Below are 18,127 nucleotides of genomic sequence, written 5' to 3'. Positions count from 1 at the left end.
TTGGAAATTAAACGTGAACTGTTTAAATAATAATGATGTGCTTACAGAGTTAAAAAAAGAAGTGGTTATTGCCAAAAGCTTAAATGTCTTGACTAACTCATATGTTGATTTATGGGAAATCACTAAAGATAGACTAAGATACTACTTTAAATACAAATGTAAAAGATTGAATCAAGAGCTAAACGAAATATACAGTATATTAATGGCTGATTATATAAATCTAAAAACTAAGGCAAATAGAACGGATGAGGATAATGATAAACTAACTGAAATGGAATCTGAATTGGCCAAATTAAATGATGTCTCCCAGGGCCTCCGCCTACAGGCAGGCATGGGTGACACAAATGCGTCCAGCAATGCACTTTGGCTTATTAATATGCATAAAAAGAAACTCCAAAGTAAACATGTCAGTGCGATTTTAAATGAAAATGGTGATATGGTAGAGGATGAGAAGATGAAAAGAGAAACTGTTAGGAAGCTTTGTGAAAAAATGTACCAGAAAACTACGATTGATGAATATAAATTGCATGCTTTCCTTGATTCCGTTGATTTGAGGGAGGTTGGCCGTAACTCTACGGGTGGGGAAATCACCAATCAGGAGGTGAGGGACGCAATTGTCCAGTTGAGTAAGGGTAAATCCCCAGGCCCCGATGGCCTGCCTAATGAGTTATATCTCTCCTGCACAAACGAACTAGTACATATGCTAACCTCTGTATATAATGATGGGATCAAGGAAGGCAAAATGCATTCATCCTTCTACCATGGTGTTATATCGCTTATATATAAAAAAGGGTCTTCATATAACTTAGATAATTGGAGACATGTTACGTTAATGAATGTTGACTATAAAATACTTGCAAAAATAATAGTTAATCGATTAAATACAGACTTGGAAAAACTTGTTGAAAAAGAACAGACATGTGCTATTAAGGGAAGGTTGATGTGGGATAACTTAGGTATTTTAAGGGATATAACAAGTGGGTATACAAATGAGGGTTTCTTTATTATAAGCTTAGATCAAAAAAAGGCTTTTGATTTTATATCCAGAGAGTATTTGTGGGAGGTCTTAAAGGTATACGGTTTTCATCATGATTTTATTAATTTGATCAAATTGTTGTACGCCAAGTCCACAGTGCAAGTTAATGTAAATGGTGTTCTAACAGAGACATTTGAAATTAAGAGGGGCGTAAAACAAGGGTGCCCCCTGTCCGCTGCACTTTATATTTTAGCTATTAATCCGTTATTAAACAAGATCAAGAATGATAAAAGACTCACAGGTATAAAAACTAGTGGTGGAGAGAGGGTCGTTGTTTTGGCCTATGCTGACGATATCACCATCATAATTAAAAACAAGAATGAATTAGACTTTGTACATGAGCACTTGGCACTTTACGAAGAGATCTCGGGTTCCAGGTTAAACCATGATAAAACTGAAGGTGTCTGGTTCGGGAGGGGTGAGGCAAAGCCAAATCTAAATATAAAGGACACGGAAACAATGACAGTCCTCGGGGTAAAGTTTAGTAATAATGGCAGTTATGAACAGAACTGGGATAATAAAAATAAAGAAATAAAGGAGGACTTAGAAAAATGGGAAAACAAATCTTGCTGTTATAGAACAAAGATTATAATTATTAAGACATATGTCTTGGCAAGACTGCTTTTTTTGGCGACTATATTTCCTCCCAAGGACCAGACACTGAAATACATAAATAAAACACTAGTCAATTTCTTATGGGGAACCACTAGGGAAGTTACAAAGAGAAACTTACTATATAAGAGTAGAAATAATGGAGGCCTTGGGGCTGTGGACTTAGGACTTAAACTGAAAATTTCTTTTTGTAAAAATGTAGCAGCTGGCTTTAAAAGGAGGGCTATGTGGATAGGGGAGGCTCTGAGCTGGACCAAAAAGAAGGGTCGGGCAAGAAGCTCCTTTCCGTATTTTAAAGTCATGTATGGTGATTTGATGTCAAACTCTGCACATTTAAATATTGACTGGACTGCTATGACTAGTAAATGTATATATGGTAAGATATGTGATGACTTATATGGTGGCATTTTTCCCTACAAATATCTGGATGAAAATCAAAAGCGGGTGTGTATTAAAAATTCTAGTAGTAAAAATATCTCTGAAAAGAACAGAGACGTCATGTGGCTGGTCTCCGTGAGAAGACTAGCTGTACGAGCAGTTGTTAAATGGAGCTGCTTCGTTAGAACCATTAAATGCCCAATTTTAAATTGTGGTGCAGACGAGACAGTTGAGCATCTGCTAGTGGACTGCCAAAGGTCTAGCTTTGTATGGGGGAAAATGCCACAAATTGGTTTTAAACTTAAGATCAACTATAATGCTGCCATGTATGGGGTTTTCGAGGAAAGAATGTCTGCTGTGGAACAAGATTTTTACTGGTATGTAATTTGCACTGTTGTAAACAAACTGTGGAAAACCAGGTGTGCCATGGTAATTCACCAGGAGACCATCTCGGGAGAGGTGGTCTTCAAACAAATCCAAACTGAACTAAAAAGACAAAGAACTCTTGACACACGAAAAAAGAAACTGACACCATGGCACCTACTAACATTGTAAAAAAAAAAAAAAAAAAGAAGAAAAAAAAAAATAACTTTTGTATTGAAATGCATTGATTTATATATTTTTTTTTTGTAACTTATGTGTATTTGTAATTTTGCATAAACTGTAAACCCTGAATAATTTTCAATAAAGTATATATAAAAAGCAAGGGAGGAAAAGGTCTTGGAAAAGGAGGCGCCAAGCGTCATCGCAAGGTTCTTCGTGATAACATCCAGGGAATCACCAAGCCCGCTATCCGCCGTCTGGCTCGCCGTGGCGGAGTGAAGCGTATCTCCGGTCTGATCTACGAGGAGACCCGCGGTGTCCTCAAGGTGTTCCTGGAGAACGTGATCCGTGACGCCGTCACCTACACCGAGCACGCCAAGAGAAAGACCGTGACCGCCATGGATGTTGTCTATGCTCTGAAGAGACAGGGACGCACTCTGTACGGATTCGGAGGTTAATAATGCCGACTTGATCTAATCTACCAACAACCCAAAGGCTCTTTTAAGAGCCACCCACACCTTCTTTAAAGAGTTTATTCAGACACTTTTCTATTAGATAATACCATATAGCAACTACAGTATTTATAAATTAATGTAACTTGTAGCTATATTACTAAAGGAACTGCCCCGTGAGGTCTAGCACGCCATGTCTGAAGGCACCAAGACTGTACTGAACTACTGTGCATTAATTCATAAACAAATATTGCTTTTAATGTGGTTCAACATTTGTATTAAACTATTTTAGAGAAGCTTGTCAAAATGTAGATTAATAATATTACATTATCTACACTACATTAGCAATAATGTAAAATGAACACATATGATCACAAGTTAAAAAGGTCTATTAATAATACAATAGGTGAGTCCTGAGTGAGACGTTTATTAAGGGTGTTCTGAACAGGCAGCCGACAGGACGTCAGTTGTGGGTCCTCACAACCCCATAACGTTAACGCGGTGAGAGAGGTATGCTCGGCTGCTCACTTGGTCATTTGGTAAGCCTCTGCCTATATCATATGTCAAACTCAAGGCCCGGGGGCCAAATCAGGCCCGTGAATGAATTATCTTTGGCCCGCGGGATGATATTTAATTAGTATTAGAACTGGCCCTCTGGTATATAGCACGGACCACCATAATACTACAAGTCCCACAATACACTGCGAGTGCATTGTCATGTATTGAGGGCGCAAGCATGCGTCTTCTCTTCACTATTGATCAGCAGTGAAAGTATGTCACTTGTGATCAACTTTCAGCTACAGTGTGTTGAAACACAGTCCGGCCCTCGACTTGTACCAATTTTCTTTATTTTGGCCCACTGTGTATTTGAGTTTGACATCCCTGGCCTATATGTTCTTTTTGTAGGCTATATGTATCTATGGATTGTCATGGGTTTTGTATGATCTAAAATGAGAGTATTTTCATATTGTCAGGTCTACACCACACTTGTTGCAGTGCGCTGTACTCGGATACAGTTCTCTGAAGATATGTTTGGGGCGTGGCTTCCCCAGTACTATCTGTAGTCCCCAGCAAAGTGTTCTAAAATCTTCTAAACTAAATTAATATATATATATATATATATATATATATATATATATAATTATTTCACTGACGTGTGCTTTATATTGTGTTTATATATTAAATGCTATATTGAATTGTGACAGTTGTGCATTACATTATAGATTTGGCATACCTGATAATGTAATCTGTATATTATTCAACTGTTGGGTGCTTATGGGTGCATGCTATAGAGCAGTGGTTCCCAGCTAAATGATAGTTTAGAACCAAATGGACCCTTATGGTTCTGTAACTCTGAATGGTACCAAATGGACCCTTATGGTTCTGTAACTCTGAATGGTACCAAATGGACCCGTTGGTTCCATTCGTACACTCTCAGAGTTACATCAACATTGATTTTACAATATAAATCAGGGGTCCCAGAGATAGAAATGTCATTAAATGGGGGTCTGTAGACTAATGCATGTCAAACTGGGGGTCCTTGAAATTAAACTGGTTGAGAATCACTGCTAGAGCTAGCCGCAATTTGCAACTCTAGATTTTTTTATAATGGGATGAATATAGAGTTGCAATGCCCTCCATTGACTCCCCACTCATGTTTTTTGGTTTGCGATCTGCATGCTTGTCTTAAACGATGTTAAACTCACCAACATTGCAGCTGTAGTACAAGCTTGAATTATCCTCTTTCAATCTGCCGAGCTTGTTTTTCATAAAAATCCACCGTAGAGATGTTATGAGCTACTTTCTGTCAAGACATCCTCTGCAAGGTCCTGATTCTTCAAAAACGAAATGCGCCAGAGTGTAACGGTGACGGAAACAGATATCGTATTTATCCGTCCGATCAAGCTACGTTGAGATGACGTGTTATTCAGAGAGTGGTGTGTACCACAGGTGCGCTGGCGTATCGCAGGTGTATGTCATACTGAAAGCAGCGGGTGCAAAGTGATCGGAAAAGCAACCGACAACCTCATCTGCATTGATCCACGCCCCATATCGACCATAAAAGGCTTCAAGCATGACTCAGCAGACAGCAGTTTGTCTGAGATCACAGCCGCGGTCACTGCTATATCCAAGCTTACAACAGTGCGTGCTCCGCTGAAGCAATATAGGCTAATTATAATTTATTTAATTAAGTTCGGGACCAAGGCGGGTGCTCACTCACACCACACCTTTGCAGAGGTAAAACATGTCAATGCAAAAGTCGTCTTTTCAGAGAGAGAGAGAGAGAGAGAGAGAGACGAGAGAGGGAGGGGGGCTGCATGGGCCCTCGACACTGTTGCGCGATAAAGAACAGTAGCCCATACATTCATAAGTAAATATATTATAGGCCTGGGATCCTCTTGTCTGAAGAAATTATAATCCAGTGAGTTTATCCAGTGAGTTAAACTATTCTGTGTGTGGCATCCATGTGATCAATATCAATATACATTATTATAAATTCTGTCTGTCTGTCCGTCATGTTCACGAGTGGAGGTGAGCTGCATGGTTTAAAACTGATATGACTGGCCGACTTTCAAACACGCTGCATTCATTAGGCTATAAATGTGGTCTTCTATTTTTTATATAGGGCTAATTAGCCCTATTCATTTTCCAATGTGAATCGGATCGGCAGCACGCTGCTGTCTGCCCCCCGCCACACACACACACACACACACACACACACACACACACACACACACACACACACACGCCTACTGCAGGCATTACTGTCTACACTAAACTATGTTGGATTCGTACAGTGCAGAATGCAGATAAGCCTATGTTCTTATTATAACTGTGAATTTGTTTTTTAACATGCAGTGCGAGTCCGCGAGATCCGATCTACAAGCTCACAACCGTTGCACTTCCGAGTAGAAGGCTGCCAGTGAGCTGCAGCCCCAATCGCGCATGATATAAATATCCTAATAAATAAATAGAAATGTGTCGTGCTTGCGGGGCAGTTTCTGTATGGGACTCTATCTATAGGCTAAACTTAATACAAGTGCACTCGGCTTTTATATATATATATATATATATATATATATATATCGTTTTTTTATGTGCTGATCGACCAATATGTTGGGGACACATGCCTACATATTTTATCTGAGATTTGGGGACTATTTATTGATTCAGCATGAAGACTAAAGCCTTCTGAATAAATCTATATGCAAGTGTATGCTTCCGCAAATTTCTCCGCCACCTAAAGAGGTGGCGGAGGATTTAGCGGAGTTTCCGACGAACCAAAGACAGCGTCAAGTTCACGGCCATTTCCATGAATTCCAAATTAATGTGGGAAATCCACGTAAATGCCTTTCCGCTAGCGTCACGTCAATATATAAGCGGAAGCGCGTTGAAGAATCAGGCCCCAAGTGATTATTTCTCTACGTGCTGGAGTTTGGAAGCACTCGTCGTAAGTCACTGAACGGCCCTGCGTTCAACCTGTTTCGAATTTGCACATAATGCAGGAGGCAGCAGCACGACCCGTTAATAAAAACGAGTGCTTCCAAACTGCAACACTTGAATCACTTGCAGAGGATGTCTTGACATAACATATCTATGGTGGATTTTTATGAAAAACAAGCTCGGCAGATTGAAAGAGGATAATTCAAGCTTGTACTACAGCTGCAATGTTGGTGAGTTTAACGTCGTTTAAGACAAGCAGATCGCAAACCAAAAAAGATGAGTGGGGAGTCAATGGAGGGTATTGCAACTCTAGAGGAAAATCTAGAGTTGCAAATTGCGGCTATGCTAGAGCTGTCATAATCTTCTTTTATGGAGGTCCCAGGCATATATCTTTCAAATGGGGGTCCGTGGGCTCATTAGTGTCAATTTGGGGGTCCTTGACATGGCAAAATGTGGGAACCATTGCTATAGAGGGTATGCACATGCATAAAGTCAATGGCAAATTGAGTTTAACATTGTTTAACGATGCTTAATGCAACCAGAAAGGACATTTCTGTTTGTCAAGGCCAGAAATTATTTATTTGTCACTCAGTAGGGCTTCCTGCATAACTTTCGGGTTTGATGATGATGTCACGCGCATACCCTCTATTATTATCTGTGCACGACACTGACCTGTTTGGTTGGAATGCACTACCCAAGTGTATAACCAATACAAATACAAAATTCATCTTTAAAATCAAGTTAAAAGAACACCTTATGTAAACCATACTGCAGTAACCCTGGGAAAATAATAATTCAAATGTAAAATGTGTTGAAAGTGATTTTTTGCTATGTCTTTCTTTGTTTTTTATTTCTTATTTTACTATGTTTTATTTTGAGTTAGTGTTTGTAAACAATTGTAAGTATTGCCTTTGTTAAATGTTAAATGTTTGTCTGTGTCGGATCCCAGGAAGACTAGCTTTTGTTAAGGCAAAAGCTAATGGGGATCCTTATAAACAATAAACAATAAACAATTGGTTGAACAAACGGCCCTGTAAAGGACCGCTGTCCCTTTCCCTTCCATTTTAGATTCGATTTGTGTTCTTGTGAAATAACCACTTCTTAATGAACATCTAGAATTGATAGACCTGATAGACCCAAAATATCTGTACACATCTGCTCATGCACGAGCGGGAAAACAGTATGCAGGAACAAAGACAAGACCCTCTTGGGGGAGGATCAGATCAGCCAATCATATATGGGAGTCGCACACTTAATTTGCATAGGCGTGATATAAATACTGGTGCAACTCCGATCACAGATCACTTCTTATCTTCGATCCACTGAGAAAGAAACATGCCTGAAGTAGCGAAACCAGCACCCAAGAAGGGCTCCAAGAAAGGTGCCGTCTCCAAGACCGCCACGAAGGGCGGCAAGAAGCGCAGAAAGGGAAGGAAGGAGAGCTACGCCATCTACATATACAAGGTCCTGAAGCAGGTCCACCCTGACACCGGTGTCTCTTCCAAGGCCATGGGCATCATGAACTCCTTCGTCAACGACATCTTTGAGCGCATCGCCGGTGAAGCCTCCAAACTGGCTAACTACAACAAGAAACGCACCATCTCATCCAGGGAGATTCAGACCGCCGTCCGCCTGCTGCTCCCCGGTGAGCTGGCCAAGCACGCCGTGTCTGAAGGCACCAAGGCTGTGACCAAGTACACCAGCTCCAAGTAAACTGTTCTGTCTGCTCTAAACACAACGGTCCTTTTAAGGACCACCCATCATTTTCTAAGAAAGGGTTTATCCAAATACTATAAGCAAATAGAGCCTTTTCACAGCCTGTAGTGTAGGCTAAACCAGTTAGTCCAGGTCAGTCTTTTGACGCTGTTCTGAATAACTGATACTGGACATGTAATGTTTTTTTAATTGGGTACTGCACCTTAATTCAAGCAACAAATGTTATAAATGGTGTTCAATTTTATGAACTTTAAAGAAGCTTGTCATGTAGATTTCATTTTTGCAATCGTGGAAATGACTCATATAGAAACAGTGGATGGCTCTTAAAAGAGCCTTTGTGGGGGTTTGTTCAGTCGAAATGAAGCAAGTTTATTTCTTGTGGTTACATGCCGATAGACATCATGCAAGCATTACACGAACAGCATTTGGAGCATAAATGTACATTAAACATTTAGGACTGCATGTAGAATAGAGCGGGAAGGAAAACAATGCATTAACTACCACGAAGCAGTGTGGGTTCATTTAACTAATTTTCCATTCAAACTGAAGAAATTAAACAATACCCCGCTGTATAAATTAAGCTATAAAAGTGAGCATTTAGAATACCGGTATTGGAAATGACTCTTATGCAGAAACAGTGGGTGGCTCTTAAAAGAGCCTTTGTGGGGGTTTGTTCAGTCGAGTTAAGTAGTTTATTTCTTGGCGGCTTTCTCGGTCTTCTTGGGCAGAAGAACAGCCTGGATGTTGGGCAGCACACCGCCCTGAGCGATGGTCACTCCACCCAGCAGTTTGTTGAGCTCCTCGTCGTTGCGGACGGCCAGCTGGAGGTGACGGGGGATGATGCGACTCTTCTTGTTGTCGCGGGCAGCATTTCCAGCCAACTCCAGGATCTCAGCGGTCAGATACTCGAGCACAGCCGCCAGATAGACCGGGGCGCCGGCACCGACTCTCTGGGCATAGTTGCCTTTACGCAGCAGCCTGTGGACACGACCCACGGGGAACTGGAGCCCGGCACGGGATGAGCGGGTCTTAGCCTTCTGCCTGACCTTTCCTCCAGTTTTTCCTCGTCCACTCATTTTGTATTAGGTTAGGTTTATTACTAGAATAATAAGCACTCGAAGAAATACGCTGCAGTAGAGGCGTGCGAGACCTTTTATATGTTCAGCATAGTAAAGTATAGTGTGGGGTTGTGCGCCCGCCAATCATAGAGACGGATGAGAGCGCGGGCTGAGTGTGTATGAGTTTCCCACTAATCACTGCTAGTGGTGTGATCGGTTCCTCCCAGTGTAAACTCTGACTCCTCCCAAAGAGGGAGGTTCCTGACCACACATCTTCAACAACACAGAAAAGTGTGTGTGTTCACTAGTGTGCTAGTGAGATAAAATGCAGCAGTTTTTCCTACAAGTTACAACTGTTTTACAGAAAGAGAAATGTTAAGGACCAAACAGACCACACCTACATAAGATTAAGAAACCTCAGTGGACTGACTGCATAATCTGACTACCTTATTCTTGTAAGTAAGCATACGCCATTGTATGTACATATACTTTAGTGTCACGTTACATGGGTTTCAGTGCCTGCCGATAATATTCAGCTGCAAGGCACATTTTAGTTTTGATTTATGTATTAACAGTTAATAAAACTAAAACTCTTAACTGTGAGTGGACGACCCAATTAAGCATTACACTTGTTTACAAGAGGGTCCACCCTTGTTCAATTCATCAAAAATAAAGTGTATGAAGATTGATTCTTTAAATACATGGTTGAAGGAAGTGATTGATCTCAGTGGACTTGGTAGTCAGATGGAGCTTTACATGTGAAAGCACAGCGACCACTTTCCCTTTTTTATCCTTATGGGGACTGTAAAGTAAGGATGCTCAGTGTGCCTTAAATTGTGTATGGGACATGACATTGTTTCAGATACTGTGGATAATTAAAGAAAATGCATTTAAAAATAAATTGCAGCCAATGTGAGTGTGAGTGGAAACTAGTACGTATTAGCAGCAGTCCCAGTATGACGTGTGTAAGAGTTCCCCTCCAATCGGCGCCAGTGATGCATTGTACCTCCCAAAACAAGGAGGTTCCAGAACACTGACCAATCAGTGTAAGGTCTACGGCGTCTCCGAGGCGCTAATAAAAGGCACCAGTTTGCTCTGCTAGGCTATTCTATTCTCGACTTCTTTAGAAGATAGTATGGCAAGAACCAAGCAGACAGCTCGTAAGTCCACCGGCGGCAAAGCGCCCAGGAAGCAGCTCGCCACCAAGGCGGCTCGTAAGAGCGCGCCGGCCACCGGCGGAGTGAAGAAGCCTCACCGTTACCGTCCCGGTACAGTGGCTCTGAGGGAGATCCGTCGTTACCAGAAATCCACCGAGCTGCTGATCCGCAAGCTGCCCTTCCAGCGCCTGGTGAGGGAGATCGCACAGGACTTCAAGACCGACCTGCGCTTCCAGAGCTCCGCCGTCATGGCTCTCCAGGAGTCGGCCGAGGCTTATCTGGTCGGTCTGTTTGAAGACACCAACCTGTGCGCCATCCACGCCAAGAGGGTGACAATCATGCCCAAAGACATCCAGCTGGCCCGTCGTATCCGCGGAGAACGTGCTTAAACTCATCTGTCACTTTCACATTCCCTAAAACGGCTCTTTTAAGAGCCACCAAATGTGTCATTTGAAGAGAAATTATATCCTGCATACTGAATACACTAAACTAAACCCCTGAATTTACTATGAGCATTCTATATAAACTAAATATCATACAACCATTTTTATCTAGTAAAACTAATGCGCTTGCAGGTTTTGTAGGTATACGTTGAATTAATAATTTGAGCATTCACTTTGCAGATATTTAAGATTTCCATAGTAACGCTATGGAACACAGCTAGACTTCACAGTAAAAGCTTGATTTTATTTATTTTGTCCACTATCAAAACATCAGATTGTGTGTGGAGATTCTGTCTAATTTCTGCTGTTATGTTGCCTTGTACTCTGTATGCATCTTAAATTATAAATACCGGTAATCTTAAATTATATCCTGCTAGTTTTTTTTTCCCTGATTCAGAAATAACATGTAATGTCACTACCCTATCTAGAGGTCAAAACCTGCTTATAGAAACCCTTGGCTTGCACGTTAATGCATTCACATGACTAGTTTGTAATGGAGAAAAGTATTCAATATGATCTCAATCCCAAATGTTAGATTTCATTCAGTCAGCTCTCCAGGAATAGTCTGGTGACCACCGGAGAGACGGGTGGCATCCGGAAATTAGACGGCACCCGGGAGCAGTATGGGTTAGCGCCCCAGCCTGTGTCTTCCGTGAGGAAGAAGCCCAACAAACCCACGGTGAGGCCTTTAGGAGGGCCATGCAAGCCTCAAACGGAGCCTGCGGAACCGTTGAGGCTTGAGAATCCACCATTCCTGAATAAAGTGCCTGGTGCTGGGAGTCTGGTGCAACGCACAGGGCCTGACCTGGTGAGAGCAGGAGTGGACCTGGTGAGACGTAGGAGCGGCCCGGACAGGTGTCAACCCACAGAGCCTAGTCCTTCCATGTGCCAGAATGGTACCTCCCAGTCCCGGCAGAGTAGTTCAGGAGGAACGGATTGTGTGGCCCTGGTTTTTCCCTAATGGGACTTATCGAGGCTAGCTACTGGGATTTAAGTCGGGACTTGATCACTCCCGGCTGGGTCACCTGAGTGAGGGGTATGGTGTTGCGAGACCCGAAACCCCGATGACCTTGGGATACATCACTGAGGATACGTCCCAGGTGCATCCATTTATGTATGTATTTTGTTATAGTAGTGGACCTGGCTAACATAATAGTTTAGGAGATAATATATCAACAGGTGTAGGCTGCTGCTATGAATATTATAATATCTCAACAGGTGTAGGCTACTATGAATATTATAATATCTCAACTGGTGTAGGCTACTATGAATATATCGTTTTAACATACAGTCTGACTCTAACCCACATGTGTCTGACTCTAACCCACATGTCTGACTCTAACCCACATGTGTCTGACTCTAACCCACATGTATGACTCTAACCCACATGTGTCTGACTCTAACCCACATGTATGACTCTAACCCACATGTCTGACTCTAACCCACATGTGTCTGACTCTAACCCACATGTCTGACTCTAACCCACATGTGTCTGACTCTAACCCACATGTGTCTGACTCTAACCCACATGTGTATGACTCTAACCCACATGTATGACTCTAACCCACATGTGTATGACTCTAACCCACATGTATGACTCTAACCCACATGTGTCTGACTCTAACCCACATGTGTCTGACTCTAACCTACATGTCTGACTCTAACCCACATGTGTATGACTCTAACCCACATGTCTGACTCTAACCCACATGTGTCTGACTCTAACCCACATGTCTGACTCTAACCCACATGTGTCTGACTCTAACCCACATGTCTGACTAACCCACATGTGTCTGACTCTAACCCACATGTCTGACTCTAACCCACATGTGTCTGACTCTAACCCACATGTGTCTGACTCTAACCCACATGTGTCTGACTCTAACCCACATGTGTCTGACTCTAACCCACATGTGTCTGACTCTAACCCACATGTATTACTCTAACCCACATGTCTGACTCTAACCCACATGTCTGACTCTAACCCACATGTGTCTGACTCTAACCCACATGTATGACTCTAACCCACATGTCTGACTCTAACCCACATGTGTCTGACTCTAACCCACATGTCTGACTCTAACCCACATGTGTCTGACTCTAACCCACATGTATGACTCTAACCCACATGTCTGACTCTAACCCACATGTATGACTAACCCACATGTGTCTGACTCTAACCCACATGTATGACTCTAACCCACATGTATGACTCTAACCCACATGTATGACTCTAACCCACATGTCTGACTCTAACCCACATGTGTCTGACTCTAACCCACATGTATGACTCTAACCCACATGATAGATAATTTCTATCTGTTTATATTTTATGCTTGATTGATCATTTCCTTTGACCTTTTGACCCTTTTGGCCCTGTGTAGTGACTTCGCGCTGTTAGTGTGAATCACTGTCTCCCTGCATGAATTTGGCCTTGCTGCATAGCTGTCTTATCAGCCAGGCACCTCCCTTCCGAGACAACTTTATCCACTGCCACAGACATTTATCCATTGAGGCCTAGATCGACCTCTGTGTTTTGTAATTTTCCATTTACCCAGTAAAATTCCATCAAGTGTCCGATACTCCTCGTGTCGTGCCACGTCGCTTTGTACGATCCTCCATTTTGTATTGTAAAAGTATATATACCGGATTCCATTTTGGGAGACGGTAGAGAGAAACCCAACCTACCAGATCCCTCACGGGAGCTGGCTCTTTATTGGATTGTAAATTAAGCTGTGTTTGTGAATCCTGTTCTATTTCTCTCTGAAACGATGATATAAAACGACAAAAAACCTCGCTCTGATATGGACGTCTCTTTTGGGGTGAAATAAGGTAATATTTTGGTTATGGGGTAATCCTTCCTGTTCATATTGGCTATTTACTTAAAGTATTTTGGTAAAAGCTAAAGTTAAGTATTTGTAGTGTAATGGGATTACTCCTAAAGTAGTTTGAGGCTTCCGGGGCATTTTGGTTCTGTTCCGGAGAGCACTCGCAGCTTCTAGCCTTCTGCTAATGAAGCTAATTTCATTATTTATAGTTGCAGGGGTTTTTACAGTCCTCCCCTGTCATTTTTTATCATGATGGGATAAAATACCCATCAACTTGGTCCTATCTTGCCTCCTTTAACGAGTTTTAAGCCTAATGTTTATTAGCCTGCTCCGAAAAGAAACAACCAGTCCTAATTCAGTCCTTGCATTTTAGTCATATGGTAGATAAATTTCTTGGGACTTGGTCCTGTTCGAGCCTCCTTTGAAGTGCGTAAGTCTAATTTATTTAATTAGCTGTTACCGAAAAGGCAAAATAATCAGATAAGGAAAAAGTTCCTTCTTCCTTTTTTCCCCCAATGAAGAGAGAGAGCTCCGCTGATTTATCTTCAGAGCGGGGTTGTTTTTGGTCGTTATTATCGCTTCAGGAACACGGATTATCCTTTTGGACACTACCAGCTATGGGGTTCGTGAATGCCTTCACGAACTGGACCCGTGGACCGCGTCCATATAGGTCTGCACCAGACATCGGCTTCGAGGCTCTCTCTTCGGTTTCCTGCGCTATTCTTGAGTTAAGTAATCTATTTGTTTTTGTGTTTAAACTGTTGTTATTGTTTAAAAGAAGTAGGACAGCTTCAGCGTTTATCTTATTTCTTTGAAAAATAATTATTCAGTGATTTGTGTGTGTCATTAGGGGGGGGAGGCGTGGGGAGAGGCTGTTTCGGTGAATGCATGTACTGCCTGCCTCTCGCTATCTCTCCCTCTCCCTGCCTGTGTGAAAAAAAAAAATATGTTTAAACTGTTATTATTGTTTAAAAGAGGTAGGACAGCGCATAGCTTAGGAGGCCAAGCCACCTTCATAGCGTTTATCTTATTTCTTTGAAAAATAATTATTCAGTGATTTGTGTGTGTCATTAGGGGGGGGAGGCGTGGGGGGGGACTGTTCCTGTAAACGCATGGAGCTATTTCTTCCTATCTCTCTCTCTCCCTGCCTGTACTCTCGCTGCCTGTGTAAAAAAGTTTCCTGTTTGGAGCCTGTGTGTGTGTGTGTGTGGGGAGGGGGGGGGGGGGGGGGGCGTGAGCGCTCTGTTCCTCCGTGTGTAACATCTCTCTCTGTCTGTCTGGGAACATGTGTCTGTTACGAGGTTTCCATTGTGAACGTCTGTTCTGTGTTTCTGTTTTCTCATGTTGTTTTTTTGCTAATGAATGTTTATAAATAGGACGTTTTCGATATCTTGTGAAATATACTCGGGTTCAGCTCTTTGGAGTGGATTAGTAGATGACATAAGGGTATCGATTCTTTCCTTGTCAAAATCTCGTTTCTGCCTTGAGTCGACACGAGGAGAGAGATGTAGATTTTGAATCATGAACATTCTTAGTGAAGATGATAGTCAAATTAGTTCATATTTTTTATCTGGCATTTCCCCTTTTTGGCCATACATAGTATCATAATAATCTGTGTTTCCGATGAAGGTCGGGAGACTTTTCGGGTGTCTCTTCGCCATTTTTCTAGTATATGCAACAATTTAGACCTTTGACCTCTGGAGCGGACGTGACTGCCGCTATTTGTTGTAAAGGTGATTTGTCTGTGTGCGGCAGTAGTCAAGCCGGTGTGCACATAGCGAGTCATCGTAATGTTTCGAGGCGTCAGTGGTTTGAAACATAACATGTGTAGTTTAGGATTCAACGGTCGCAGACCTCTCTATCTAATTCCATCTCTCTCTCTTATCCTATTTTTTGAAATCACGAGACTTGATCGAAGTAGAAGACAGACACATGTTTGGTGGGTAAAATAGATCTCTTAGATACGGAGAAACTTGGGGGTCTACCGACAAATAATGATCTAGCTATCACTCTCTCTCTCTGACTACAAGAAGACAATCTCTCTCTAACTCTCTGTACCATGTGCGATGTTGCCCAACGAGTGGCCCACATGTCTGTCGAAGTTGAAAATCTGAAATATGCATACTTTTCTCCTCTATCTAGATCTCTATTTGATACATGTTATTTTTGTTTAGAACCAGTTTTGTTCATTTATTATTCTCCTGCCACTCGCCTGATAATAAACTGTGATATACGTATATTAAGGTCAACACTTGTTGTTCTAAAGATGCTCTCCCTCCATAAAAGTTCAGTGATATAGATTGTGGCGGGTTAAGAGTGAGGTGAATAGATATATAATGTGTTTTTTCATGTCATTCACCAGTTTGTACTTTGTTTTTTTTCTGTTTATCTACAGAAACGGACTGACTGCTGTGTGGGAGTCTTGGTCGGGAGACAAGCGGAGAATTTCAAAGCCCACAACTAGAAGGGAGAGTCCTCTCTGCGGGGAGGTCTCGGAAAAGTGTTTGTGGTTGATTGTGGACTTCGAAATTCCATTCTTGTATACAAGGTTTGACACCAGACCCGACTCCCCAGTGCAGATCTGTCTAAATTCACTGGTTAGGCCCAACCCCAGAACAGTCTAACTAGTTGCCCATAGATTTCCCATTGGGGACAAATTTATTAATTTTTTGTTTTCATGTTTATGTGGTTGTTGTTATTTGTTTGCTAATTTACGCTTTCCAAGCTACGTTTAATCACCTCCAATTGAATTACATTATTGTTGATTTCATTTGATTTTATAAAAAGGTTTTAGTCATTTCATATTTCCCCTGAATTGTCAATATAGGAACATTTCCTTCTACATTTTATTATTTTGGTTTTTTATCATCATGAGTTTGATTTGACTAGGCATTAATCTCCCCAGAATCACTTGATTCTATATCTGATCTGTATACGGTACTAAGGGACTCCCAAAGACATTGTTGCGACATCGCGCTGGAGCGCATGAATAATATCACCATCAGAATACCCCGTTTCCCCTCTCCAAGCTTTTGAACCATGTGACGCCATATCAGTATCGCCCACATGGCTGTTTGCAGAGAATGATGAATGAACCATTGTATCTGTGAACCTGTCGTTAGGAGGGGGGTGGAAGGGGCGAAGAATCGGCTCCGACAAACGAGCCAAAAGAACTCTCGCAGATTCAGTTCTGACAACGAACTGATGACGAGCCAAAAGAAGAACTGCTCTAAAAATGAACATTCATGTGGTCAAATGACACATCTCGCCGGCCAGGTAGGCTGCAACGGTTTGCTGGGGTGGTTGCCACTCCCGAAGATCATCTCCATCATCATCATCAAAAGAGAAAAGCCATTTTTTCTCTTTCCCACAGTACCCTCTAATTAAGGATTTTATGCCTAGTAAAGTTGAAATCATTGTGTTTTTTATTTTTTATTTTTCATTGCCATTCTGTTCCATTTTATCCATAGTATAAAGTAAAGTTTCCCCTGAGGTTTTGATTTTGTCAAAGGTCATATGATCATTCGCGCATAAAATGCGATGGGTTTGATAGATAATTTCTATCTGTTTATATTTTATGCTTGATTGATCATTTCCTTTGACCTTTTGACCCTTTTGGCCCTGTGTAGTGACTTCGCGCTGTTAGTGTGAATCACTGTCTCCCTGCATGAATTTGGCCTTGCTGCATAGCTGTCTTATCAGCCAGGCACCTCCCTTCCGAGACAACTTTATCCACTGCCACAGACATTTATCCATTGAGGCCTAGATCGACCTCTGTGTTTTGTAATTTTCCATTTACCCAGTAAAATTCCATCAAGTGTCCGATACTCCTCGTGTCGTGCCACGTCGCTTTGTACGATCCTCCATTTTGTATTGTAAAAGTATATATACCGGATTCCATTTTGGGAGACGGTAGAGAGAAACCCAACCTACCAGATCCCTCACGGGAGCTGGCTCTTTATTGGATTGTAAATTAAGCTGTGTTTGTGAATCCTGTTCTATTTCTCTCTGAGACGATGATATAAAACGACTAAAAACCTAGCTCTGCCTGGACTTCTCTCCTTGGGGGGAAATAAGGTAATATTTTGGTTATGGGGTAATCCTTCCTGTTCATATTGGCTATTTACTTAAAGTATTTTGGTAAAAGCTAAAGTTAAGTATTTGTAGTGTAATGGGATTACTCCTAAAGTAGTTTGAGGCTTCCGGGGCATTTTGGTTCTGTTCCGGAGAGCACTCGCAGCTTCTAGCCTTCTGCTAATGAAGCTAATTTCATTATTTATAGTTGCAGGGTTTTTACAGTCCTCCCCTGTCATTTTTTATCATGATGGGATAAAATACCCATCACCACATGTGTCTGACTCTAACCCACATCTGTCTGACTCTAACCCACATGTCTGACTCTAACCCACATGTGTCTGACTCTAACCCACATGTCTGACTCTAACCCACATGTGTCTGAC

General features: G+C 41.8%; 4 protein-coding genes across 4 annotated transcripts; 3 read left to right on the top strand and 1 right to left on the bottom strand.

The window, feature by feature from the left end:
• Window positions 1–2,709: 2,709 nt before the first annotated feature.
• LOC310870688 (histone H4-like) lies at window positions 2,710–3,027 on the top strand (the record flags this gene model as incomplete). The annotated part of the gene is made up of 1 exon (XM_083781960.1): window positions 2,710–3,027. A coding segment is annotated over one exon (318 nt), but the record flags the coding sequence as incomplete, so codon positions are not given.
• Window positions 3,028–7,800: 4,773 nt separating this feature from the next.
• LOC310870580 (histone H2B 1/2-like) lies at window positions 7,801–8,178 on the top strand (the record flags this gene model as incomplete). Its single annotated transcript, XM_083781825.1, has 1 exon — window positions 7,801–8,178. One exon carries the CDS (start codon window positions 7,801–7,803, stop codon window positions 8,176–8,178), a length of 378 nt encoding a protein of 125 aa, XP_083637951.1.
• Window positions 8,179–8,873: 695 nt separating this feature from the next.
• Window positions 8,874–9,257, bottom strand: LOC310870579 (histone H2A-like; the record flags this gene model as incomplete). Its single annotated transcript, XM_083781824.1, has 1 exon — window positions 8,874–9,257. The coding sequence occupies one exon, from the start codon at window positions 9,255–9,257 to the stop codon at window positions 8,874–8,876; it is 384 nt and encodes a 127-aa protein (XP_083637950.1).
• A 1,117-nt stretch (window positions 9,258–10,374) lies between these two features.
• On the top strand, window positions 10,375–10,785 carry LOC310870574 (histone H3.2; the record flags this gene model as incomplete). The annotated part of the gene is made up of 1 exon (XM_083781815.1): window positions 10,375–10,785. One exon carries the CDS (start codon window positions 10,375–10,377, stop codon window positions 10,783–10,785), a length of 411 nt encoding a protein of 136 aa, XP_083637941.1.
• Between the last annotated feature and the right edge of the window lie 7,342 nt (window positions 10,786–18,127).

Source organism: Protomyctophum parallelum (assembly GCF_964188405.1).
Source record: "Protomyctophum parallelum genome assembly, chromosome: 14".
Lineage (NCBI taxonomy): Eukaryota > Metazoa > Chordata > Actinopteri > Myctophiformes > Myctophidae > Protomyctophum > Protomyctophum parallelum.
This window is presented reverse-complemented; position numbering and strand designations above follow the sequence as displayed.